Source organism: Panthera tigris, chromosome C1 (assembly GCF_018350195.1).
Source record: "Panthera tigris isolate Pti1 chromosome C1, P.tigris_Pti1_mat1.1, whole genome shotgun sequence".
Taxonomy (NCBI): domain Eukaryota; kingdom Metazoa; phylum Chordata; class Mammalia; order Carnivora; family Felidae; genus Panthera; species Panthera tigris.
This window is the reverse complement of record NC_056667.1, coordinates 162988868-163014361: the sequence shown is the minus strand read 5'-3', so window position 1 is coordinate 163014361 and position 25494 is coordinate 162988868. Positions and strand designations below refer to the sequence as shown.

The following is a 25494-nucleotide window of genomic DNA, read 5'->3' as shown; positions in this document are numbered from 1 at the left end:
CTTCTAGAAATATCCAGTTTATGGATACCTGTCACATTGTTTTCATCAATTTTACACATTTAACTGATTCCTCTAAACGGACACTGGTCCATATATAGAAGAAAATTACTCCATAAAGTTTACATCAGATATCTGGAAAAGTCACATTTATAGTCATGGCTACTATCAGCTGTCAAGTCAAAGAATATTGGAGAAAACCAAGAATTTTTAATATATGCTGGTTAATTTATCATCTAAGTGACATATGTAGGATAACAAAAAAATTGAAATGCTTAAGCAAAATTCTGCATTTTTAAAAGATTCTTTTTTTCTGGCTTTATATTTAATTGCAACTATGATTTAAAAAGCCACGGTTAAAGTAAATTAATAGGAACCATAAAAACAGAGTTACTAAATAAAGTACACACTAAGATTTCTTTTTTTCTTCCCTTCCCCAGATTATTTAAAACATTTTTTTTTTAATGGTAATATACTGGTATCTTGGTTTGCACTGAAAACTAGTTAATTCCAGGGTTTCTCAACACTGACACTATTTTCATTTGGGGCTGGGTATTTCTTTGTCGTGAAGGGACTGTCCTGAGCATTGTAAGATGTTTAACAGCATCCCTGGCATTTACCTAACAGATGCCAATCGCATCATCCCCAACAGTTAGGACAACCAGAAATGTCTAAACACTGACAAATGTGTTTTGTGGAGTAGAAATTTCTTTCAGTTGAGAACCCCTGGTCTATTCCTACTCAAAATACCTTCTTATTTGGTAAAAATTACTTCAATAATTTTAGGGGCTCTTCACAGGGGATCTCCAGATAGCCTCAGCAAGATCAGTAAACCCCTGCAACCACGTGCAGAATAGTCTAGGTATGTTTCCATTTGTGTATGCGCTCTGGCATGTTTTCTGAGACATGTTTTACAGTTTTCATCAGGTCCTGAAAGAGTTATCCCAAAAATGGCAATGAAAAAAAAGGGTTAAGAATTAGTGCTTCAACTAAAAGATTCACTGTGTCTTGAAGCTATTTTTTCAAAGAGAAACATTGAAAATACTATTTTATACACAGCTAATAATGTACTTGTGCTATCAGTTATCAGGCACACACTTACAAACCTTTCATTCAACAAACACTTACTGAGTATATCCTGTATGCTAGGCACTATGTTACTTATTAAGTATCTGAAAGCTAAACTTAAGTTCTCCCTCACCAAAAAAAGAAAAAACAAGATTAACAGCAGCATAAAGTCCGTATTTATTGCATACAATCACCGAGAATTTCTGCTTCTCTAAGAAAAAAATACACTAGTTATAAAACTAGTATCTAAAGATAAAATAAAGGTAAATAAATACAATAAATGTAATTTACTTTTTTGGTAAAAAGATTTAAAGTAAATCTAAAAGAAAGAAACTTAAAGATACTCATAGATCCTCATATGAATATTGTCCAAATATATTTCTTTCCATGTTTTCCTTCTTTCCCCATCTTAAAGAACACAAAAATGTACATTGAATGGCATGCGACCAGTCAGTAAACCCAGAGAATACCAAGTTGAATAAGAAAATGTGAGATGACCAAGTGCCTAATATCATGCCTAGAACACAGCAAAAGCTCACAGGCCCTTCTCTTCCCCTTCTTTCTGTCCTCCAGAAGCTCACAGTCCCATCCCCAAAAATGTCACACGTCTTAAGGTTTCTCTTTTATCTTGTAGGTGTTCCACAATAAAATCCTCTTTGTGATTCAAACTATGTAAGCTAACTAAATAAATAATAGCTAACTGTAAAACGCCTGAATAATTTTAATTCTATAAATCTACATAAACATTTCTCTCTTTTCTTTTTTTTAGTGAATTGTGGGATATTCATACAGTGGGATAACATACATCAATAAAAATGAATAAATTAGAGGTACATCTATCAATATGAACAAATATAAAAAACAATGTCAAGTACCAAAAAAAAGAATCAAACAACATATAGAGTTTGTTTAAATTTACATGAAGTAAAAAAATGATCTATAATACTAGTTAGGTTTGTTCCCTTTTTATGTATGCGTAAGTTATCGATAGTCTAATCATATGATAAGCAAATTCAGTACAATGAAAGAGAAGGGAGACGGAAACAGAATCACTGAGGGTTATACCGGGCCCTTTAGCAATATCTGTAAGAATTTTTTTTTCTTAAGTTTTTATTTTAATTCCAGTTAATTAATATACATTGTCATATTAGTTTTTAAAGCAAATAATCCCCACATATCCCCTTCTTCCTATAGTACAGTGTAAAGTTTACAGGACCACTAGCCTTTTTTGGATTCCACAACTGTGATCTACAATGTAAAGAGCCACTGCAGTCAATAAGTGGTCTGGGGGTAACAGATACCAGTACAATCATAAATACAAAAGGAATAGCCAGAGAAGAGTATGTCTACTTTAAGATTGCCAAAAGGATTTAGGCTAGAATGAGCACAATGAAAGAAAGATGCTTAAAAATATGTGGTAAATAAATCTTTACAAGTAAGTTATTAAATTGTATCCATAAATGAACTTGTCACCACAAATAATTAACACCATCATATCTAGTCAAAAGCTAAACTACGAAGAGAATACATCTAGCATAGAAGTGATTTTTATAAAAAGAATGAAGACTTTTCTTTTATATACTGATAACAATTAACTGAAAATATTGCATAATAAAATTGTAGTTCACAGATGAGATGTTATATTGATAATGGTAAATCACACAGAAAAACTGTACACATACGACATCAGAGACTTCCTGGTGAGGAAAAAACACTTGCAACTCAAATTGAAAAAATATTACATTATTTACATATTTACCTGCACAGCAAGAGAAGCTGCATTGTCAGAAAGCAAAATTTGCTCCCCTGTGGAAATACAACGAAAGGTCCGAGTCAAAAGTGAGATTGCTAAACAAGTATAATACACCTATAAATGTTTTGATTTTAAAACACTATTCCTATTTTGAAAAATAAAAGGTACAGCCTTTCATCAAAGTAATTACAAAGTTCTCTATCAATGCTATTGTGCAATCATAATTTTGATTAAATTATCACAATATGTACACAATGATAAAACAAGACTATTTCCTCCAAAACTATTTGACCATTTATCGTATTTCATCAACAATATTTAATTAAAATCACTCACTTAAAAACAAATTCATTTTTCAAGTTTTCAAGAAATATTATTCTTCTTTTCATTAAGCAAAACAGTATGTTCTCAAACCCCTCTAGTTAAAAGTAAAAGCATTCAAAACCATATAAAACCAGCTTGCAGTTAATATTGCACAGAGTGTCTAGGTCTGTCACACAAAAGAAAGATGACAAGTTTGCAGCAATAAAAATTCCATGCTTAGAAGACTAGGGCTGCTGCCTATTAGTCTTCATTACTTTGCAGTCTTCTGACAACTGCAGCAGGCTGCCGAGCCCCAAATGGGGTCCATAATGTGATCTGATGATATATGAAGAGCTGCTAAAGGGAGCCTGAACCATCCTAGCCTATACATTTTAACAGTTCCTTTTTACTGAGAGCCCACTTTACCACAGGACTTCAAAAATCTGCTGTGTCAGCTATTGGTGCAGTAAATCTGCCAACTGCTCCTGCAACCACATCATTTTACACTGCCTACAGCAGCCAATATAATGAGTCAATAATAAACTAAGAACCTTATAGGCCATGAATAGTTGGTTTACACTGGCAGATACAAGTTTAGGCAAACTCTCCAATACAAATTATATGAGAGAATCCCTTCTTTATGTTTTATGTTCTCTCAGAGGTAAATGACATTATCGACGGGTTTTTTTGGTAATAAGTACATTTTTATACATAACCATTTTTAATCGTGAACAAGTGCCTACCTTTCAGTTGCTGATATAAGGTAGCATTTTCGGGCCAAGGCTCTGCAGCTGTGGAAACGAGGCAGTGATAATCAGGTACATAAGGCAAACACATATCAATAACCAAATTAATAAGCACAAACATTTGCCTAGAGCATTTAACTGAAAGTCGACTGCCAAGGTTACCTTCTATATATGGCAATAATCACACCACCTTAGATGGTATGGTATCCTGTGTAAGTAGGTTAGATAATTTCTTTTACGTGCATGTTTGGTTTCTTATTTGGTGGCAGGTTGTATTGTTGTTGCTTTTGTTGTTGTTGTTTTAATGGAGAAGAAGTGGAAGACATCTTGCCCAATCAAAAGTGAAAATTTATTTATGTATTTTAATATGAAATGTATTGTCAAATTGGTTTCCATACAACACCCAGTGTTCATCCCAACAGATGCCCTCCTCAATGCCCGTCACCCACTTTCCCCTCCCTCCCACCCCCCATCAACCCTCAATTTAGTCTCAGTTCTCAAGAGTCTCTTATGGTTTGCCTCCCTCCCTCTTTTTTTTTCCCCCTTCCCCTCCCCCATGGCCTCCTGTTAAGTTTCTCAGGATCCACATAAGAGTGAAAATGTATGGTATCTGTCTTTCTCTGTATGACTTATTTCACTTAGCATAACACTCTCCAGTTCCATCCATGTTGCTAAAATGGCCATATTTCATTCTTTCTCATTGCCACGTAGTATTCCATTGTGTATATAAACCACAATTTCTTTATCCATTCATCAGTTGATGGACATCTAGGCTCTTTCCGTAATTTGGCTATTGTTGAGAGTGCTGCTATAAACATTGGGGTACAAGTGCCCCTATGCATCAGCACTCCTGTATCCCTTGGGTAAATTCCTAGCAGTGCTATTGCTGAGTCATAGGGTAGATCTTTTTTTAATTTTTTGAGGAACCTCCACACTGTTTTCCAGAGCGGCTGCACCAGTTTGCATTCCCACCAACAGTGCAAGAAGGTTCCTGTTTCTCCACATCCTCTCCAGCATCTATAGTCTCCTGATTTGTTCATTTTAGCCACCAAAAGTTAAAATTTAAAAACTAAAAACAGCCTATATGCTATTACTTTAGCCTCCAAAAAGCAGACATCCCAAAATGTTACTTATAAGATACTGAATTTGATTCACTATCGAAAAAAAGTGAAACAATATTTATGATATTTTACTGTAAACTTTTAAGAAAGTAAAGTTTTAAACAGACACCACTGTATGAAAGAATCAAATATATCTCTTTCAGGCTATGCATCTTTCCTTATAAGCTGGTGGTATTTAAACCTACAGAAGAATCTTACTGTATTCTAGAACATTCCATTGCCTTGAACCCACCACCACCACTCCATAAAAATAAAGTGGTGTAACATGATGAAGCAGTACCTACACTGTGAAATGAAGCTACTAGTAAAACTAATGTTAGGCCTGAGTCCAGGCTTGACTATAATTCTTAACCTCTCCTTAAGATGCACTAAACAGTCCAGGGAGTGGGGGTGGAGGGAGGAACGCTTTAATTTGTTTTTATTCATACTTCAGAATGAAAAGAAAAACACAATATCATTATAAATTATAAATGCTACTTTTGGTTTGGTTTGGGCTATACAAAATCAAACTCATATTTAGGAATAATACCATGAAATCATCAAGCAAACAATGGACCATACATAGTTTTGTATGCTGTTGCTCATAATATTATATATATATGTAAAAGCTACTGAATTTCAACTCACATACCAAAAAGCAGTAAAAATTACATATTTATTGTATGTTACTGTAAAACTTTTAACAAAGTAAAATTTCAATAAGAGCCCAATTAACCTGTGTAACAGTGTTTTTAAAATAAAAGTCAGGGAAACAAAAACAAGCTGACATCAGCGAATTACTAAAAAATAACCTTTTAAGATAAATTGTATGGTCAGCACACCTACACCGTTTACATCTATATGAGAAACAATACAATGAGGTTCATTCGTTATAAGATCCTACATCATTGAAGATTCAATTATTTAAAAAAAGATTCAATTATATGCATCTTAATCTTATTAAAGCAATAAAGCAGAAAATAAAATCTACAAAAATTTCAAAGACGCCGAAACTAAGTTTCTTGAGGGCACAGATATGTCCCATTTATATGTTACTCTGACCATGTTTTGCATACAGTAATTGTGGAAAGAAAGAAAGAAAGAAAGAAAGAAAGAAAGAAAGAAAGAAAGAAAGAAGACATTTGATTAAACCTACCATTCTATTCCCTGAACATTCAGGCTAACCAAAGCTTTACTGAACTTAACATTATCAACTAGGCTAAAGTAATGGAGTGTTCTAATTAAATAGTCTGGTTTATTTTAATTTATGGTTAACTGGGTTTTACATGTACTAAACAAAGATTACTTTTCAAAACAATGGAATAACATACACTTAGCGCTAAGCATATACTCAAAATAATTTAAGTATTCTGTGACTACTCAGAAGCTACTTAACTACACTGCAAAACTGCAGAGTTCTCATATGAACAGCAATTTACGTGTTCAGTAGTTCCAGGTAACAGTTAATTTATTATCACCACCATGAATTCTCCAGTTCTAATACAACAGACATTTGTGAAAGTAATCTTGAGACATAACACCTGACTACAAATAAAAATAAAGAAGTTGCCTACAAATACTAAAATCTCTGTTATAAATAAGGAACTAAAGATGCAAACTGGGGTGAAGGGGTGAAAACTGGATGTTTTTCCTTGATCCATGATACAAAATACATTCCAACTCAGAAACTACTGTTGAAAATAAACTCTAAAAAGTAACTCTGCCAAAACATCTGATGTTATCTTCACAAATAGAAGCTTTCATTTAAAAAGAGAAGGCAAGTAGATTGCCTGTGTGTGTGTGTGTGTGTGTGTGTGTGTGTGTGTGTGTGTGTTTAGCAGCCTGGCATTCTACTATATCCGTGGACGAGGAGGCAAGAAATGGTAGAGTATGCAAGAAATGATCAACTGCCTATCTCACCCTTGAGCAACTCAAAGTATACAAACATCACTGATTTAAGTGCATTTTCCACTGGAACCAGCTCAAATAATTACATTTTAAACATGACATGGGAGAAGAAATACCTAGAGTGTTATTCAATAGAGTGCCAAAAGTGAAAATTCTAAGTGTGGCATGGCAATGGATCTACAAACCAACCATGCAGGTATCTTTCTAGGAAATGAGCTCTATTAACTGCCTTCATAAGTAAATCCATGAATCACGAACATTATTATGACACATAACAAATATGAATGTTATGAATGGCTGTTCATATGAATGGCTGTTCCTTGGTTTGGGCAATATTAATTGAGGTTTTCTTTACTGAGAATGCCTATTATTGAAAGACAAAGCCCAAAAATGCAACGGCTTTCCCTATACATCTTTCCCAAGGCTAGACAAGTCAATATCCACCCCTTGCTCCTAACCACATGTAAATGAGAGGGAAATTAAGAATTTAAAATTATGGTGCTGACAATAGACCTTAAAAATCTGTAGCATTTAAAAAAAAAACATCTTAATAATAAAACATTTTCATCTCTTACTGGTTTTACTTCCATCGACCTAAAATGTTTTAGACCATAGACTAATTCAATAGTGAGTAAAATGTCACGACTCACCTAAGCTATGTTCAATTTCTACCACCAAAAGTACTCCCTGGTGTGAATTCATTGCCTTTTTAAACTTACTTTTGGGAAAGGCTAGCCTTGGAATAAATACAGAAGGTAAAACTCAAAGCTTCTGAAAAAGAGTTTGGTAGGAAATGGGGACTGAGAGAGAATGCTGTCCAATGCTATCAAGGTGCAAGACACTGGTATTATTTGTGCCTTAAAAGTAAACTTTATACTTAACACACATCAATGGTTGATGTGGCTCTTGGAATAAAGATCAGAATCCTCAACTTGGCCTTACATATCACCGTCTCTACCTCTCTGGCCTTCTGCCTTCTGGCCTCATCATAACTCCACTCTGACAACTCTACACTCCAGCTACACTGGCCTTCAGACAGCTTCTGACTGCACCATGTTCCTTCCTGACCCAAAGATTCATTTGTGCTGTTTCCTCTGCCCTGGCACTATCTTTCACTCCTAGTATGGCTCAGCTCACACATGCTGAGATCTCGGGCCAGCTTCCTGGATGTGCTACCTGAGCAACTGCACATGGCTTGCACTTGGAACGACTCCACGCTTGATTTTAAGTCTATTACACGCTGCTATTACAGTCTTGGTATTGTTTTGAACAAGGAGCCTCATGTTACCATTTTGCACTGGACCCTACACATTATGTTGCCAGTCCTATCCTCAGGGATGTCTTCACTGACCTCCCCAAATAGTGCAAATACTCTCTTTACAAGCTTGAATAGCACGCACAGTCCTTTGTACCACTTATCAAAGATAACATTTTTACACTGATATGAGGACTACCTGGTTGATTATCTCCCTTACTAGAACATAAACACCATGAATCCAGTGTTCATTTCTGGTCTTTGCTCATTACTTCATCCCTGGAACTGAGCACCTAATAGGCAATCAGTAAATGTTGGCTGAATAAATGTTTTTATTATTACCACTATCAGCGCTGTTATTATTCTGTATTGTTTGGGTTAAGAATGCAGCAGACAAGATAAAGAAATTACAAAACATGGCCAAAAAGAAAAAACTTTACCAAGTAAATTTAATACTACAATCAATAACCCAAATACAAAACTATCAAGCAGCTGCCTAAATAACTGGCAGAATCTACTTCTATAAACTTACCTGTGCACTGACCCTGAACCTGGAAATTTGTTTCTTTGTTTCATATCAAATATATAGTTCCCATTTGATATTCCTGTTGTAGCATTCCTAAGACAAACAAAAGGCCTTCAGTTATCTGACCAGTCATCTCAGTAGTCCCCTTTCCACATCCTACAACTCTAACCCAGGCATTACCACTTTTTAAAATCTAACCCCAATCGATAAAATATTTGAGGTCCAAATATTTCAAGTCCAAACAGATTTAGGAATCATATGGTTGGTATTCCTAAGCTAACAAATCACGCACATTAAAAAGTGTACATTAAAAAAGAAAACAGAATTAAAAAATAAATTCAAGTCCAAGCTCCAATACTTTCTTCCTATACTTGAAAGGATTGTCTTACATAACACAGGGTGTATACACCCCACTCCACTTTGGAAAACACTGCTCTAATTAAATAACTACTTATTTGACATTTTAGCAGGGAACCCAGTTGCTCATATACACTTGAACAAAGAAGAGTCCTCTATTCTAGTGAAATCATCTTTTTTTGACTATGAGAAAAGGTTGGAAAGAACACACACAAATTAACTGGGGGAGTGGGGGGTGGGGGTGGTAACAAGACCCTCATACCCCACCAGAATACTTAATGCTATATACTTCATGCTTTCTCACCTTTGTGACTTTGTTCAACTTATTCCCCTCTGGACAGAATACTCCTTTCACCACAAATACCCAAATCCTACACCTTTTTCAACACCAAGTTTAAATGCCACCTACCTCAAAAAGGCTTTTGCACTGAACAAATCTAATTTCTTTTATCTATATTGTCCATAACAGTTTGTACTTGTTTTATATCATATATTACTTTCAACTCTATTCTATCATTATGTCAATACCTTATCTTTCTAAGCAGTAAGTTCCTAGAATACAAAAAAATTCCCATGGTCCTAAGATTATTTATTAAAGACTTGGCTTCTCAATTGCTCCAAACTGAATGTGGCCAAAATATGAGATACAAATTAAGCTGAATTTAATTTTTTTGTCTGAGTGTCATTAAAGCTAATATCTTTATTACAACAGTTTCAAAGTAAAACTACCCACCTTTCAGAAATTCTTTCACAATAAGAAACTACTATATCATTTTCATAACAGCAATGACTTACTCTAAGGTACTTAGTGGCCGACATTAATTATCTAAAATCAGAATGACTTTTATTCCCTAGCAAAAGACCCATGAAAGTTTTTTTTATCATTTTTATAAAGAAAAAACATATTCCTATTCTATAAAGAAAAAAATCTAGAAATAAAGCAAATATGAGAGCACCTCATAACTAAGTTTCTATCCGATTAACATTATTAAAAGTCTTTTACCTACTTAGCCTTTTACCTACTCTCAAATTCTGCAGAGGCAAAACTGCCATGATTATTTTATATTTAGTGCCTCTTTTACCAGAAGCAAAGGAGATGCCTCTTCAAGTTTCAGTCTTCAGTGGAATGGTAAGCTTTTTTATCAAAATGAGTGTTTTTTAATTTTTCAAAGAAATTTTCTCCATTCTTTAAGTATTTATGTTGGAAGAGAACAAAGTTTAAAAGAAAAAAAAGAGGATACATACTCTTGGGACTTTTGAAAGCCGTAAGATAAAATAAACGAAAGCATATGTAGTGTTAGAAATGTACACAGGGTAAACCAATACCCATAGCCCCCCCAAAATACATATTTGCTTCTCATTTAATTATGTTTAAAGCATCTACTATTTTTAAGCTTTATCAACCAACACAACATAACAACAAAAAGATCAATATTCTTTACTACTAGTCCATTATAACTTTTAGAGAAATGACTACTGGTCCATAACTTCACATATAGCTATCCCTATGTCTCTTACAGATGCTATATTTTACCTGCAGGTAAATTATTCTCCCAAGTATCAACCTGGGTCACTCCAGGGGCGATGTTCTATCTATGCCATTCAATACAGACTATTCCACGGTATGGAAATGCTATGACCTAATAAACATCTCGATGATCTCATCTAAGAGGGCAGGAGAGGGGCCATGGAAGGAAGTGCCCTCTGTTGTTTTTTAAGTTCTGCATTCTTAATGCACAACATGACTCTTCTGGCATATGAATGTAGGTGAAGACATAATTTGTAGAATAATAGGCACTAATATTACATGCTGCTTCAGTACTGTCATATTTCCAATCCATCAAATTGATTAATGCTATAATAACTCTACACAACCCTATCATTTGTGCACTAATGAAGTCAAACCCAGTATATCCTTAGGCAACTAAATTCCAAAAGCTCCTTCCTGTATGTCATCTCTTCAGCTTCCTACGACTATTCAGACAGTGTTATACAAAAGGAGTAAGAAACATGTGTACCCTATCTCTAAATTTGGATGGCCTTCTGCCAAAGGTATGAATGCAAATACTGAGATAACAAAACACTCAAAAAGCATTTGGCAGCTCATAAACATGGACAAGTTACTGCAAGACACACAGAGAAAGAAGGAAGTAAGTTTACTAGTTTGACATAAATATTATGCTGATGATCTCCATGATATCACCACAGACATCTATCAAGTTTCAGGCAGTTATGATATAAAGCCTTCATTTAAAATACATTTTTAAGGGGCGCCTGGGTGGCTCAGTCGGTTGAGTGTCCGACTTCGGCTCAGGTCATGATCTCACGGTTTGTGAGTTCAAGCCATGTGTCGGGCTCTGGGCTGACCGCTCAGAGCCTGGAGCCTGTTTCAGGTTCTGTGTCTCCTTCTCTTTCTGCCCCTCCCCAACTTGTGCTCTGTCTCTCTATGTCTCTCAAAAAAAATAAAATAAAAATGTAAAAAAAAAAGATAAAAAAATAAAATACATTTTTAAGATGTTTAAAGTATGATGCCATGGGACTTTATCAAAACTAGAATTTTAAGAGCTATGTGTTAGATTTAACAGTAATTTAACCTGCAGACTATAGTACAGTTCAAAGACAACACTACATCCCAGAAAATACTGATCATGAAAGTATTAAATATCAATGTCGCCGAGCTACTGTTTCATAGGGAATGTTTAATGACACTACACAGGATGTTTAAGCAGGAAGTGACCCTTCCCATGAAAGGAGTTTAAAACCATTGTCGCATCGCCTCAAAAGTCAGAGATCGATGTTCATGTCAGAAAATGGCTCATGTTAGAGAACAAAGAAGTGCAGTGCCATGGTGTCATTTCCACAAACCTGAAAAGACTGGCAGGTAAGCATTCTGTAACACAGTAGTAAGGCTACTGTCTTAGTCCCTGTGGGCTACTGTAACAAAATACCACAGACTGGTGACTTCTAAACAACAGAAATTTCTCACGATTCCGGAGGCTGGAAGTCCAAGATCGGGATGCCAGCATAGTCAGGCTCTGGTGAAGGCCTTCTTCTGAGACTCTAACTGCTGAAGTCTTGCTGTGTCCTTACATGGTGTAAGGGACTGAGGAGCATTCTGGGATCTCTTTTACAGGGGCAATTAAAATGACCCAAAGTGAGGGCATATGGATGAATGATACAGGAGAATTACTATCCAAGGCAAATGGGTTCTAATAACCTGCCATTCAGAAAGCAGAGGACAGAAAGCAAAACAGATTGAAAATTCAAGAAAACTCGTAGTCAGTTCTGGTCAAACACTACCTAAAACTTCTGTCTAGGTAGGTAATGACAATGATGATGGTGGTGGTAACAGCTAAGATTCCAAGACACATAAAGCTGATATCCAGAATAAAGAATTTTTACAACTCAGTAATAAAAAAAAATAAAAAAAAAAAACCCACAATTTTTTTGATGGGCATAGGATCTGAAGAGACTTTTCTCCAAAGGAGATATATGAATAAACAACAACCACACGAAAACATACTTAATATCATTAGTCATTAGAGAAATCCAAGTCAAAACCACAATAATGAGATACCACTTCACAGGCACAGAATGGCTATAATCAACAAGATTCGGGGCGGGGGGGGGGGGGGGTGCGGAATAAGAAGACAAAATAAAAAATGTTTAAAAGATGTAGAGAATTTGGAACTCTCACATACTGCTGGTGGGAATATAAAAAGTTTGGCAGTTTCTCAAAATGTTAAACACAGAATTACCATATGACTCAGCAATTCTACTCCTAGGTATGCACCCAGAAGAAATGAAAAAAACATATATCCACATGAAGACTTGTACATGAATGTTCCCACCAGCCTTATTCTCAATGTCAAAAAAATGTAAACAACCCAAATGACCATCAACTGATGAATGGATGAACAAAATACGGCATACCCATACAAAAGAATAGCGTTTGGCAATGAAAAGGAACCATATGTTGATACATGCTACAAAAGGGATGAACTTCAAAAGAATTATGCCCAGTGAAAGAAGCCAGTCACTGAAGAAAACAAACTATTACTCCATTTATCTGAAATGTTCAGAATAGGCAAATCTACAGAGATAGGGAGTGGATTAATGGTTGATTCAGGCTGGGAATAGGAAGCAACTGTAAATGAGGAAGGGATTTCTTTTGGGAGTGATGGAAATGGTCCACAATTAGATTGTGGTAATAATCACAATTCTGTAAATATCCTTTAAAAAAAATCACTGAAGGGCAGCTGGGTGGCTCACTCGTTTAAGCGTCTGACTCTTGATTTTGGCTCAGGTCATGGTCTCACAGTTTGTGAGTTCGAGCCCCACATCAGGCTCTGTGCTGGCAGTGCAGAGCCTACTTGGGTTGGGATTCTTTCTCTCCCTCTCTGCCCCTCTCCTGCTCGCACTCTCTCTCTCAAAATAAATAACTAAACATTTAAAAAAATCACTGAATTGTACACTTCAAAGGGTATGTAAACTATACTTCAATAAAGTTGAGGCAAACGAAATTTTAAGACTCTTACTGTGTCTATTGTGCACTTAAGTGCTTGGCATGTTAACTATCTCACAACTTTATTAAGTAGACTATTATTATTATCCCTAATTTACAAAACTGAGACACAAGCACAGGTAATTTGCCCAAAGTCACAGTGTAAATAAGTGTTAAGAGCCAGGGTCTGACCCCAGGTAGTCTGGTTCCAGTCAGTGAACACACAGCTGTATTAGCTAACTTATACAGCCTACAAATAAACATTCTTGGGTGATAATTAAATATTAGAATTAAAGCAACTATAATCATCCTACAACAGTGGTTCTCAACCCTTAATATGTAAGAATCATCTGTGGAACTTCATAAAATTATGTATTTCCACCAAACCCTAAACTCTGAAATTCTGATACCATATAGAGATGAGGACCAAGAATCCAAACATGCCACAAGCACTCCCAGTAACTCTGATGCAGATGGTCTGTAAATACCACAAAAAAAAAAAAAAAAAAAAGACCGTCCCTAAGACACAGAATGCACCTGATTTAAGATTAACTTCTTTTCACCTCTTTCATTCATTTGCCTCAGAATGTGGTAGTGAGGCTATATGTAGATTAACTTTATTCAAGATTTCTGTCCATCTTATTCTACTTAAGTATTTGCGCATTTGGCTTAAAGTCATGTTTTAAAACATGCCTTAGTTAGCATGTTGCAATTTTACAGTGTTCCAGAGTAAGCCTTTAAGATTAATGAACCGAAGCATCACTTATTTTGGAACCAAAGTGGTTAAATGATAGTTTTTCCATTAGATGCAATCAATAGGAAAGTAAAATTAAGTTCATCATTATGAGACTTGAACATGAACCATCTAAATCTATCTATGTGAAACTGGAGATCAATTTCAAAATGGCATTCAAAAATCAATTTCATAAAACTAACAAACTTCTGAAGGTTAACAAGGGTCAAGAAGACTAATGCACAGCATCAACAAGCCAATAACTGAAGCTAAAGTGAATACAAGTTAAATATAAAACCTTCCATTCTTTCTTAGTAAGTACACGTGTCATCTTCTCAAATGGTCATGTTTAGACTTTGTCACATTATAAAAACAATCAGCCATTTGTCATTAATTTCCAATAAAAAGCAGGTCAACTACATGTGATCATGAATAGATATGAACCTTATAATTGGGCTGCAAGATTTGAATTCTCTTTTAAAAAATGGTCATCTGGGGCACCTGGGTGGCTCAGTCGGTTAAGCATCCAACACTTGGTCTCAGCTCAGGTCATGTTCTCACAGTTGGTGAGATCAAACCCCACATCAGGCTCTGCGCTGTCAGTGCAGATTCCCTCCCTCTCTCCTTCTGCCCCTCTCTCCCACTAACGCTCTCTCTAAAATTAAAAAAAAAAAAAAAAAAGGAAGGAAGGAAGAAAGAAATTATCCGTTTCAATCGATGTGTTCTGCATAAGCATGTAAGTTCATCAAAGGTAAGAACTGTTCTGCTCTTCTATGTAACCCAGCACCCAGCAGAGGACCCAGCACAAATTAAGTACTCAACCTAACAAATATATTCTATAGGAAATCAAGCAGGTCTTTTGCTATCTAAAGCCTGAAAAATATCTGACAGCAAAAAGTTGCTATAACTCTGGAAATAAAATCATCAAACAAAATCAACATCTCAACAAAAATGTGTACTAAATTCAACAGTAAAAACTCATAAACTCATTTTCTCTCCCAAATTGTTTAATGGTTCTAACCGAGGTATACAACCCAATCATCTATGGAGGTTTTGAAAATATCCTTGCCCTAGAGCTGTCCTTAACCTTCACATGTAACAGGCCTTTGGTGAGAAAAAAGGGAATGTGTGTGCAAGTGCATGGATGAGGTCTGAGAGATGCCATGCAATGCAAGCGTGGCTTTAGAGAGCTCCACAGATAATTGTGATGTGCAATAACACCCTACCACCTTTACACACCATTCTACCCACACCCACATCCCATCCACCCCCACCTCATTTTAGAACCTCTATTAGTTCATGAATGGGACTAGTCAGTTCCCAGATTTAATTAAACTCAGCTGATCCCTCTGCACCAGTATTATTACCACCTTGTTTACCGCAGCACATTATATTTCTTAAAGACAGCCACAACAGTATATCCTGTTCTAGAAGCTCTTCTAGAACCTCACCAACACCCCACCTACCCCATCCTCCTATCAAGAGGTGAAAGCTAAATCTCCTCCCCTTGAATCTGGGCAGACTTGTAACTCTGTTGTGACTGACAGAATATGGTAGAAGTGATGCTTCAAGACTTCCAAGGCAGAGTCATAAAAGGTGATATATCTTCTCCTTTGGTGGCTTGAACATACGCCTTTGGAGAACTGAGTTAAATGTCTGACCTCTCTATGGCCTCCAGGCTCTGAGGAAGTCCAGGCCACATAGAGAGGCCATGTATAAATATTCCAGAAGACAATCACAGCTGAGTTCCTAATCGGCAATTCTTCGACATGTAAGTGAAGACGTTTCTAGATGTTCTAGCCTCCAGCTATCAGATCATCCCTAGCCTTTGTGTCTTTCCAGCGGAGTATCCACACACTGTGAGGTAGAAACAAGAAATCTCTCCAGTGGCCTATCTGAATTATTGACCCACAGAATCCATGAACATAATAAAATGGCTGTTTTACATCCCTAAGCTGTGGTGTGGTTTGTATACTACAATAATAACTGAACAGTCACAGTTTTAATAGTTATATTAGTCACAGATCTATCATTAAAGACAGAATTAAATATTAATCCATCTGAAGCCTCAGAATTCCCTCTGTTCATCTAAATCAGACTCCTGACCATGTCACATTTATAAACCCCACTTTACTGCTTCAGGCATGGATTTTGGTATTTTCACCTTCCCTCTAGTCAGTTCCATTTTATTAATCCATTACTTTGAAACTTTACCTTCCTGAAATCTCACTCTCCAGCTTCCTGACCACATTACTGCTCCCTGACCTCCAGAATTTGGAACCCAGTAACTACAATGGCATACCTCCATCAGAAACTCTGGTCTGTTGGCAGTTACTACATTATTCAGGAAATGAGGAAAAAAAGAATCCAAGAGAAAAATGATTTAAGTATGCTAGCTAAACTCAAAGCTTACCATAATCTTTTCATAAAATGCAGACCAGTAAAGCCATTTACCTATGATACAAAGATAATCCAAAACAGTAAATAATGAAACATACTTTATATTTGTTTTTAAACTGTACCCCATGACTTCTAAGACATTATCTCCCTTTCTAAATATTTAAGACTAAAATGATTTTACCTTCTCCAAATAGCCACTACATGATAGTGTGGGAAAATCAGTACAAGTATATATGACAAGAAGGAGAAATCTGTTTGAGAAGAAAATATATCAAGAATAATTCACAATCTCAACTAAAAAAAATAAATAGAAACTACTACATAAATACCTAACATTATATAACCAATTCTCATCCACTAGCCAAAGTACGTCATCAAATTGATGAATAGTAAAAATTACAATGATAACAATGCCTAATGAAAAAAAGAAAGTAGCTTTTATTTTTACATTCTTATTGACATAAAAACTTTTTTTAATTGATAAAACAAGAAAATCAGAAACTTCTCATTCACGAAGCCAAAACATTCTGCTATAACGTAAAGGCTAACAATCAAAAGAAAAGGAGGTCAAAAGGCCAGATCATTAAAGCATCAGCTGCCAATACTAACTTACAGAAATAAATGCTGGAGTAATGATGGCCCTCTTCAGGCCTAACAAATGATACAATTTATTTGTATGAAGTTCTAGTCAGCGTTCTAGTTTGAACAGGTAACGAAATACGACGTGTGTGAGGCAATTCCATTTCAGTATCTAAGGATACCGTATCCCCTGGGATAAATATACCAAACAAACTTTTTTGAAAACCCAAATGCAGACTAAGTCATAAAGAAACTTCTTTGGTTTATAAAAGTTCTTAAAGATAAAAATATATAATCAGCACAAAAACACAGCTAAGTGTGTAAGCACAACGAAATGCTTTTTACGGTTTCCATTTTGCTAACGCAGTTACAGTTAATGGGAATTGCCATGACAAAATGATTGTTTTTATGAAAATAACCCTCTTTATCACTAACCAATCAAATTTCATTTTTATTACTGATGTAGAAAAGTTCAAAACCATAATTCATTTATAGAGCGTACAAAAATAAGAAAAGTGTTCAAGAATAGAGTAAGGATCATTTACAAAGCCATAAAAAATTAAAACATGCATTTCTCTTACTGGCAAGGCAAATATTTCTACACATAAATGTCTGTAGCTGAATTTGCTGAATATTATTACTTCTGTCTTTGAACAAAAAATGAGAAGCCTGAATTTAATATCTCGTCTCCATTTGGTATCTTCAGTCCATCTGATAACTGCTTACCAAGAAATTTAAAAAATGTTTGAAAAATGTTAAAAAGTTTGATTTTTTTTTCACTTTTCACTCATATATGGAAGGCTTGAGCTAACATTAATTAATAACTCAAAAGTCATCACAGAAATAAGATGAAATCTTTATGGGGTACCCATCACCAAAAACAACTAAAAATCATGTAATTTCAGAGCACGGAATGTTAATAAAGCATACAAGAAAATTAAAACTCACATTATAATTAACTGTGGACTACTTCAAGGTCAGAAACTTTCAAGTTATCTTAACATCATATCAAACTTTTCTAAAAGACAACAAAACACTGCCTCTGAGAATTTGGTTTCCAACCTATTCATGAATATAAGTATGATAAAATAAAATAGGCCACACGGCTGTCAATAAATTGTCCTTTGCCTCTAATCTGAAGTATAACCTATTTTGTCTTTGCTTTGCTTCTCCATCTGCCCCTTCAATATCATCTTCAAATACTCCAGGGTGATAAGGACTACAGTGTGAGACTATTCATGTGGCTGATATGAATGAAAGAAGATTCTCTGAAATGTGATGGCCAGTTGAAAACGTCTCAATAATTCCTAGGTGCATTCCTCAGTACTGGAGAATCCTCAGAATACTAAGTGAAAATAACTAAAAAAAAAATCTTTATTTTCGAGAACAAAAGAATTGAACACAGTGTATATTTTCAATTATCTGCTACAACTTCATCATTAGATAATAAGGCATGCAGGTATTAAGAGCTTTGACTATCATTTTCTTCATTCTCAATAAACCTTGTGAGCAATAGCAACACATCGATTTTACTCTTTTTTTTTTTTTAATTTTTTTTTAACGTTTATTTATTTTTGAGACAGAGAGAGACAGAGCATGAACGGGGGAGGGGCAGAGAGAGAGGGAGACACAGAATCGGAAGCAGGCTCCAGGCTCTGAGCCATCAGCCCAGAGCCCGACGCGGGGCTCGAACTCACTGACCGCGAGATCGTGACCTGAGCTGAAGTTGGACGCTTAACCAACTGAGCCACCCAGGCGTCCCTCGATTTTACTTTTAAACTACGTTTTCCACTTTGAGCTTCCAGTACCCTTCTGAACTGCTGTCAAAGTCCACATTTCCTAGTACTTACATGGAAGAGGGATGAAATAGACAGTACTTTGTTGCTGATATAAAAACAAAATGTTGTAGGGCACCTGGGTGGCTCGCTAGGTTAAACATCCAACTCTTGATTTTGGCACAGGTCACAATCTCACAGTTGGTGAGATGGAGCCCTGCACTGGGAGCTGTGCAGATACCATGGAGGCTGCATGGGATTCTCTGTCCCCCGACCTCTCTCTCTCTCGCTCTCTGCTCCTCCCCCACTCATGTTCATTCTCTCTTTCAAAATAAATAGTTTTAAAAAATGTAAACATGCCTGTTTTGATAATACTTTGAAGATGCTTAGAAATGGATTCCATGGAACCCATAAAACTACTTTCCCAGATCATACTATAAATTAATGCTACTGCTAGAATGAAGTTATTAATAAACTTAAATAATTAAGCACCCACATGTCCACAAAGATAAATGAAATATTGAAAGTCTTCTTTTTTTTATCCCTTATATAGTTTACTGAGCTTCTAAATAAAGAACAGAACAGATATTATACTGATTTCAAAAGATTAATAATTACAGTATGATGAAATTAACTGATATGCTTAAAATATAGAAAGGCATTGGTGAAGTAATAAGGTCATTCAGAAAGATGGTATAGGCTTACTAAAAATAAAGATACTTTGGACAACATGCTGTCCAAAATGGCAATAGGATAACATTACCAATGGAACATCCTCAGAGGCTCTCGGGCAATGAAAGTAGTAACAACAATTATCATGTACTGAACATTACTATGTACCACCCTATACTAAGTGCTTAATATATATTATAAAACATATTATCCCCTTTTACAAATAAGGAAACTGTGGCCTGGGACAGTCTGCCCAAAATCACAGAACGAGAGGGACAGCTGAGCTTAGAACTCATTTCTGTCTTACTCCAATGGCCCAGTTCCTAACCTTTATATTCTACTACCCAACAGAGCTTCAATTTCCTCATCTATAAAACAAGAATAATATCTATCAGACAGGATCGGAAGTGCCTAGGAGGCTCAGTCAGTTAAGTGTACAATTTCAGGGCAGGTCATGAATCTCCCGGTTTTTGAGTTTGAGCCCTGCATCAGGCTCTCTGCTATCCATTGCAGAGCCTACTTAGGATCTTCTACGTCCCTCTCTCTCTCTCTCAAAAATAAAATAAACATTAAAAAAAAATTTTTTAAACAGGATCAAATTGTTAATATTAGCAATTATGTATATCAATCATCTAGAACAGTGGCTCAAAAAAGGATGCTTACAGTGGGTCAGATACAAGGTTAAGCATTATTATTTTCTCATCATCTTTAAAATTTTCTTAATTAAAATTAAAATTGAAACCATCTTGCAAACAAAAAACCTGAGACTTAAAAAGGCAAGTAATTTACCCAAGGTCACATTTAGTGAGTAGCCAGGTCTGACTTACTCCAAAGTCCACCACAAGTGTAAAAACAAGGTGAAAGAAGTGACTGACTGATGAAGCATCTGGTTGGTTCAGTCCGTGGAGCGTGTGACTCTTGATCTTGGGGTCTTAAATTTGAGCCACTTTAGGGGTAGAGATTACTTAAAAATGAAATCTTAAAAAAAAAAAAAAAAGAAGAAGTGATTGACACTGTGGGAGATTTCTGCTGCTTAGGGCTCAGCACCTCTCTCCTTTTGTGTGTATGATGGCTCTGCGGAGCCCTAAAGCCTGGAGCCACTCCTAGTACAGGGATAAGCAAGAGTCCGGTCTGTCCATCACAGTACTCCATCCTCTTTGGCTCCAAATGGGCTCACACAACCCAAATGGGGATACTCAGCCCTCCCCTATGATGTATTGGAAAAATCTTGCCATAAAACAAACAAACAAAACAACAACAACAAAAAGCAAATAAGTATTGAAAATACACAGTTCCAAAAGATTTTGAAAATGATTCAATATCCAGGACTATTTTTATCCCTCTTCCAAGGTTCTAAATCTAGCATATCATCACCTAGAGATCCAAGCTATAATTCAAAAATTAAAAATTAAAAAAAATTAAAATTCAAAATTATAATTTACCCTTCCTTTCCATATTATTAAGTAATAAGAACAATTCAAAATCCTCTTCCACTTTAGGAAATTTATCCAAAGAAACTACTCAGGAGATACACAAATATGTCTATGAAAGCACTATTGACATCACAGAAAAATCATATATACCAGTGATGGCTTTAGGATACATCAACTTGAATAGACTGAACCACATTTGCCAGAATTCTCTTTCTACTGATTAGGATAAGCTGCAAGGGACATTTTCTAGCAGACCCTGGGAAAACAAAAGAGAAGAGCCATTTTGTAGCATATAAACTCCTTCTCTGTTAGCCATGTGCTGCTGTGAAGGGATTTTGCAGATATAAATAAAATCCCTAATCAGTTAACTTTACATTAATCAAAAGGGGGATCGGGATGCCTGGGTGGCTCAGTCGGTTAAGCATCCGACTTCAGCTCAGGTCATTATCTCGCGGTCTGTGGGTTCCAGCCCGCAGTGCTAACAGCCCAGAGCCTGGAGCCTGCTTTGGATTCTGTGTCTCTTTCTGCCCCACCCCCCACCCATGCTTGTATCTATCTCTCAAAAATGAATAAATTTTTTAAAAAAAATTTTTTTTTTAAAAAAAGGGAGGGATCATCTTGGGGTGTGCCTGATTTAATCGGCTGAAGTCTTTAAAGAGAGGGCCTATGAGCCCACACACTGCAAGCAGCACCTGCTGCACGTACCCTTTCTTCCTCCTGGATCTCCCATTCCTGGCTACCTGCCTTGTGAACACAATCCTTGGTTGGCCTACCCCCACCACAGCATAAGCCAATTCCACGTATGTGTCCATGCATGTGTGTGTAGACATACAGATATAAAGCTAGAGCTAGAGCCAAAGGTAGAGCTAGAGATCAAAATCCTACAGCTTCTGCTTCTCTGGTTGAACTAATACAACACCCTAAATACCCACCAAAATAAGACTGGATAAGTTATGATTTCTTCATTATAATGAAATGCTATGCAACCACAGAAAACGATGATCAATAATTCAATTTGCAGACATGGAAACAAATCTCAATGATATATGGCAAAACAGGTTCCAAAAAAATATGTACATTCGATAATTTGTTTCATTTGTTTTTTAATTTAGGGGCAGAGAAGAAGATAGCTCTGCTCACCAAAGTTTTAATGATGAGGGTGAAACTTTAAAGTCTTAACCTGGTGTTACGATTTTAGGTGATTTTTACTTTATTCTTCATATTATTTCATTGTCTACAAGGCCAGGTATCATAATTATTATCAGACAAAAAGGAAAAAAAGCCAAACAGTTCTCATTTGACAAGAAAAAACATAAGATAGATTTATAAGTTAAAATGTGCCCAGAGTCTTAAGGGACAAACGAGTTACAAAAGCAAAGTGGGCATTTCAAGCAGAGGACAACATGTGCCAAAGATGAACTCTTAAACAGTTTAGAAAGGTGAGAATTTAAGAGTGACAAGAGATGAGGCTTACTTATTACAGGTCTTATACACTTCACTCCACCTGCAAACAATACGGAACTAATGAAGATGTTAAAACAAGACTCGCATTTGCATTTTAAGAAAATAATGGGGGGCGCCTGGGTGGCTCAGTCGGTTAAGCGTCCGACTTCAGCTCAGGTCATGATCTCACGGTCCGGGAGTTCGAGCCCCGCGTCGGGCTCTGTGCTGACAGCTCAGAGCCTGGAGCCTGTTTCAGATTCTGTGTCTCCCTCTCTCTCTCTCTGCTCCTCCCCTGTTCATGCTCTGTCTCTCTCTGTCTCAAAAATAAATAAACGTTAAAAAAAAAAAAATTAAAAAAAAAAAAAAAAAAAGAAAATAATGGTAAGGCGCCAGGGTGGCTCAGTCATTTATGCGTCCCACTTCTGCTCAGGTCATGATCTCTCACGGTCCGTGAGTTCGAGCCCCGCGTCGGGCTCTGGGCTGACAGCTCAGACCCTGGAGCCTGCTTCAGATTCTGTGTCTCCCTCTCTCTCTGTCCCTCCCCCCCACCAAAACTAAATAAACATTCAAAAAAAATTTTTTTTAATAATAAGGCTCTCAAGAATATCACAGATAGATGCAAGATGCCTTTCAATGTTTCTGAAAGAAATGTCAGTGTGTTGGCTCACATCCACTGAAAGGAAGAAGAATAAGCACACTGTTAATAAAGCTCTCAGGTGCAAAAACAGATTCACAACTATTTATTCTATTTATAATAGAACTATATAGATATGTACCTCTAATCTCCTGAGATTGATCTCTTCCGAGAAAACCATATTATTGCCAGAAATAGAAAACTCTGAATAGTTGTTGGATTGGAGTCACACTTAAAAGTCACTTAACAAGGCAAACATAGGGTTTCATATAAATTGTTTATTTTGGCCACCCTTATTTCACTGCTTGTCCAGATACAATCTTTTAAATTTTTTTAATTATATTGTTTAAATCACACAAGTAAAATATTCTCATTATAACAATTCAAACAATTCAGAAATGTAGCTCCTCCCCCCTCCACCAACTCCCTACACTTATTACTCCAAAATTACAAGTTAAAATTAGTTGAATATTCTATTTTTCTGTGCTTACATAAACATATACATGTTTATATAGGATTTATTTAACAACAATGGGGTTTATACAATATATATATTATACTATAACTTGTTTTTATTTAAGATAATCATAAATTTCAAGCCAATATATTTAACAGATGTATCTCTTGATCTCTAGTATTTGTAATAATGTGGGCATACCGTAATTTGGCATATATTTAGTACATTTCTGGTTTTTTGCTATTAAAATTAATGCTATAATGCATATTGCTTTAAACAATAGTCCTTATATTTTTATCAAATAAATTCCCTGAAAAGTTTCTGGATCAAAGGATGATATTTTAATAAACACTGCTATATTAAGTTCCCAAAAAGTAGTAATAATTTATAGACTCACCAATAGTTTGAAGGTAGATGTTTTCCCCATGTCTTTGTCAGTACTAGAAATTATCATACTCATTTTTGTGCATCTGACTAGCTGGAAAACTATCTACTTTCATTGACGGAGAGCATTTATTCATATGTTCATTGTCCATCTGCATTTCCTGTTTGTGAACTGCCTGTTCCTATCCTTTACCCTGGATTCTGCTGATATTTTCATTAATCTGTAGAAACGTATGTCTTTTATCATATAAAGCTTTTTAAATTTTTCTGCAATCAAATCTGCCAATTTTCTCTCCCAAGGATTCTGGATCCTGTGTGTCCTTAGGCTTCCTCTGCTACCCAAGATTATTGAAAATTACCACCTATATTTTCTAATTATTTTATTACAATTTGGTTCTTGTTCTTATTTTACATTTAAATCTTTAATTCATTTGGAATTTATTCTTGTGGTGTTATGACTTAGGAACTGGCCCAACACCATTTATTGAATTTTTCCATCTTTAAATGCCTCCTTCTAGGGTAATAGAGCATTACAAACAGCTAAGATGACAGACAGATTACAATTCCTAGAAATTCTTAAATTTTACTAACTGACACAAAAGTCCAAACTCATTAAGTTTACTAAAAGACATTTATCATTTTTTTTCTTTAGAAGAAATCACACATTGGAATACATGCATACAGTATACCATTATCAGCATACAATATGAAATGGTTGATTTTTTTTAACATTGCAGAAATGGAAATTAAATCAGTGATCTAACTTTTTTTTTTTAACATAAGCGGTAAAAAGAGAAATAATCATTGTTTGAAATCTTAAGATTATTCACTGACTCGGGTCACAAATTCTACTAAGCACCAACTAACAGGTGTTCAGGATACAATGGGGGACAAAACAAATAGATCCCTATTTTCATGAAGCTTTTAATCTAGTGAGGGCTTCCCTCTCTGCCAGAAAACAATGTATTTAAGTGAAAAAGAAAAAAAGAAACGTATGTTCACACAAATGCAATGCAATGAAAACCACTTTACAAATTTTAGGACACATTCAGTACTTTCCATTTCCAAGACACGACTTCATTTTAAATGTACCTATTTATCCTGGTAACTGTCTCTTTACTCATGTTGAAAATACTTCTGGGAAGTTAAGATTAACTGCATTTAAAGATTATCCCATCAATACATACCTACAATACCTGTGTCTAGTCTCCTCACTTCCTCAACAATATTTAATTTCTTCCACTACAGTAAGAACCTCGAAAACAGAAAACATAAATCTATTTTATTTACATCAGCTACATTCAGTCCATCAAATCAAAGGTTTTTCTAAAAAATATATGTAGATTGACTTTTCGACGAATCCTGCAGACCTAGCAGATGGCAATATCGTGGTGCTGGGAGAGAAAGCAAGATCTTCGGTAGCCCCTCAACAACATTAGGTAACAAGGGCAACTCATTAGGGACAAT

General features: G+C 35.7%; 1 protein-coding gene across 4 annotated transcripts in view; it reads right to left on the bottom strand.

Annotated features, from left to right (window-relative positions):
* MTX2 (metaxin 2) overlaps positions 1 to 25494 on the bottom strand; it is a 64880-nt gene that overhangs the window by 38755 nt on the left and 631 nt on the right. For 2 of the 4 annotated variants that reach the window (XM_007074542.3, XM_042994748.1), the window contains exons 2-3: positions 3865 to 3912; positions 2825 to 2871 (exon numbers count right to left, since the gene is read on the bottom strand). In XM_007074542.3, coding sequence (XP_007074604.3) covers positions 2825 to 2871; positions 3865 to 3912 — 95 coding nt within the window. Of the gene's footprint in view, positions 1 to 2824; positions 2872 to 3864; positions 3913 to 8662; positions 8750 to 16464; positions 16516 to 25494 lie in introns of those variants that run through there. The other 2 variants (XM_042994749.1, XM_042994747.1) reach the window with 2 other exon arrangements.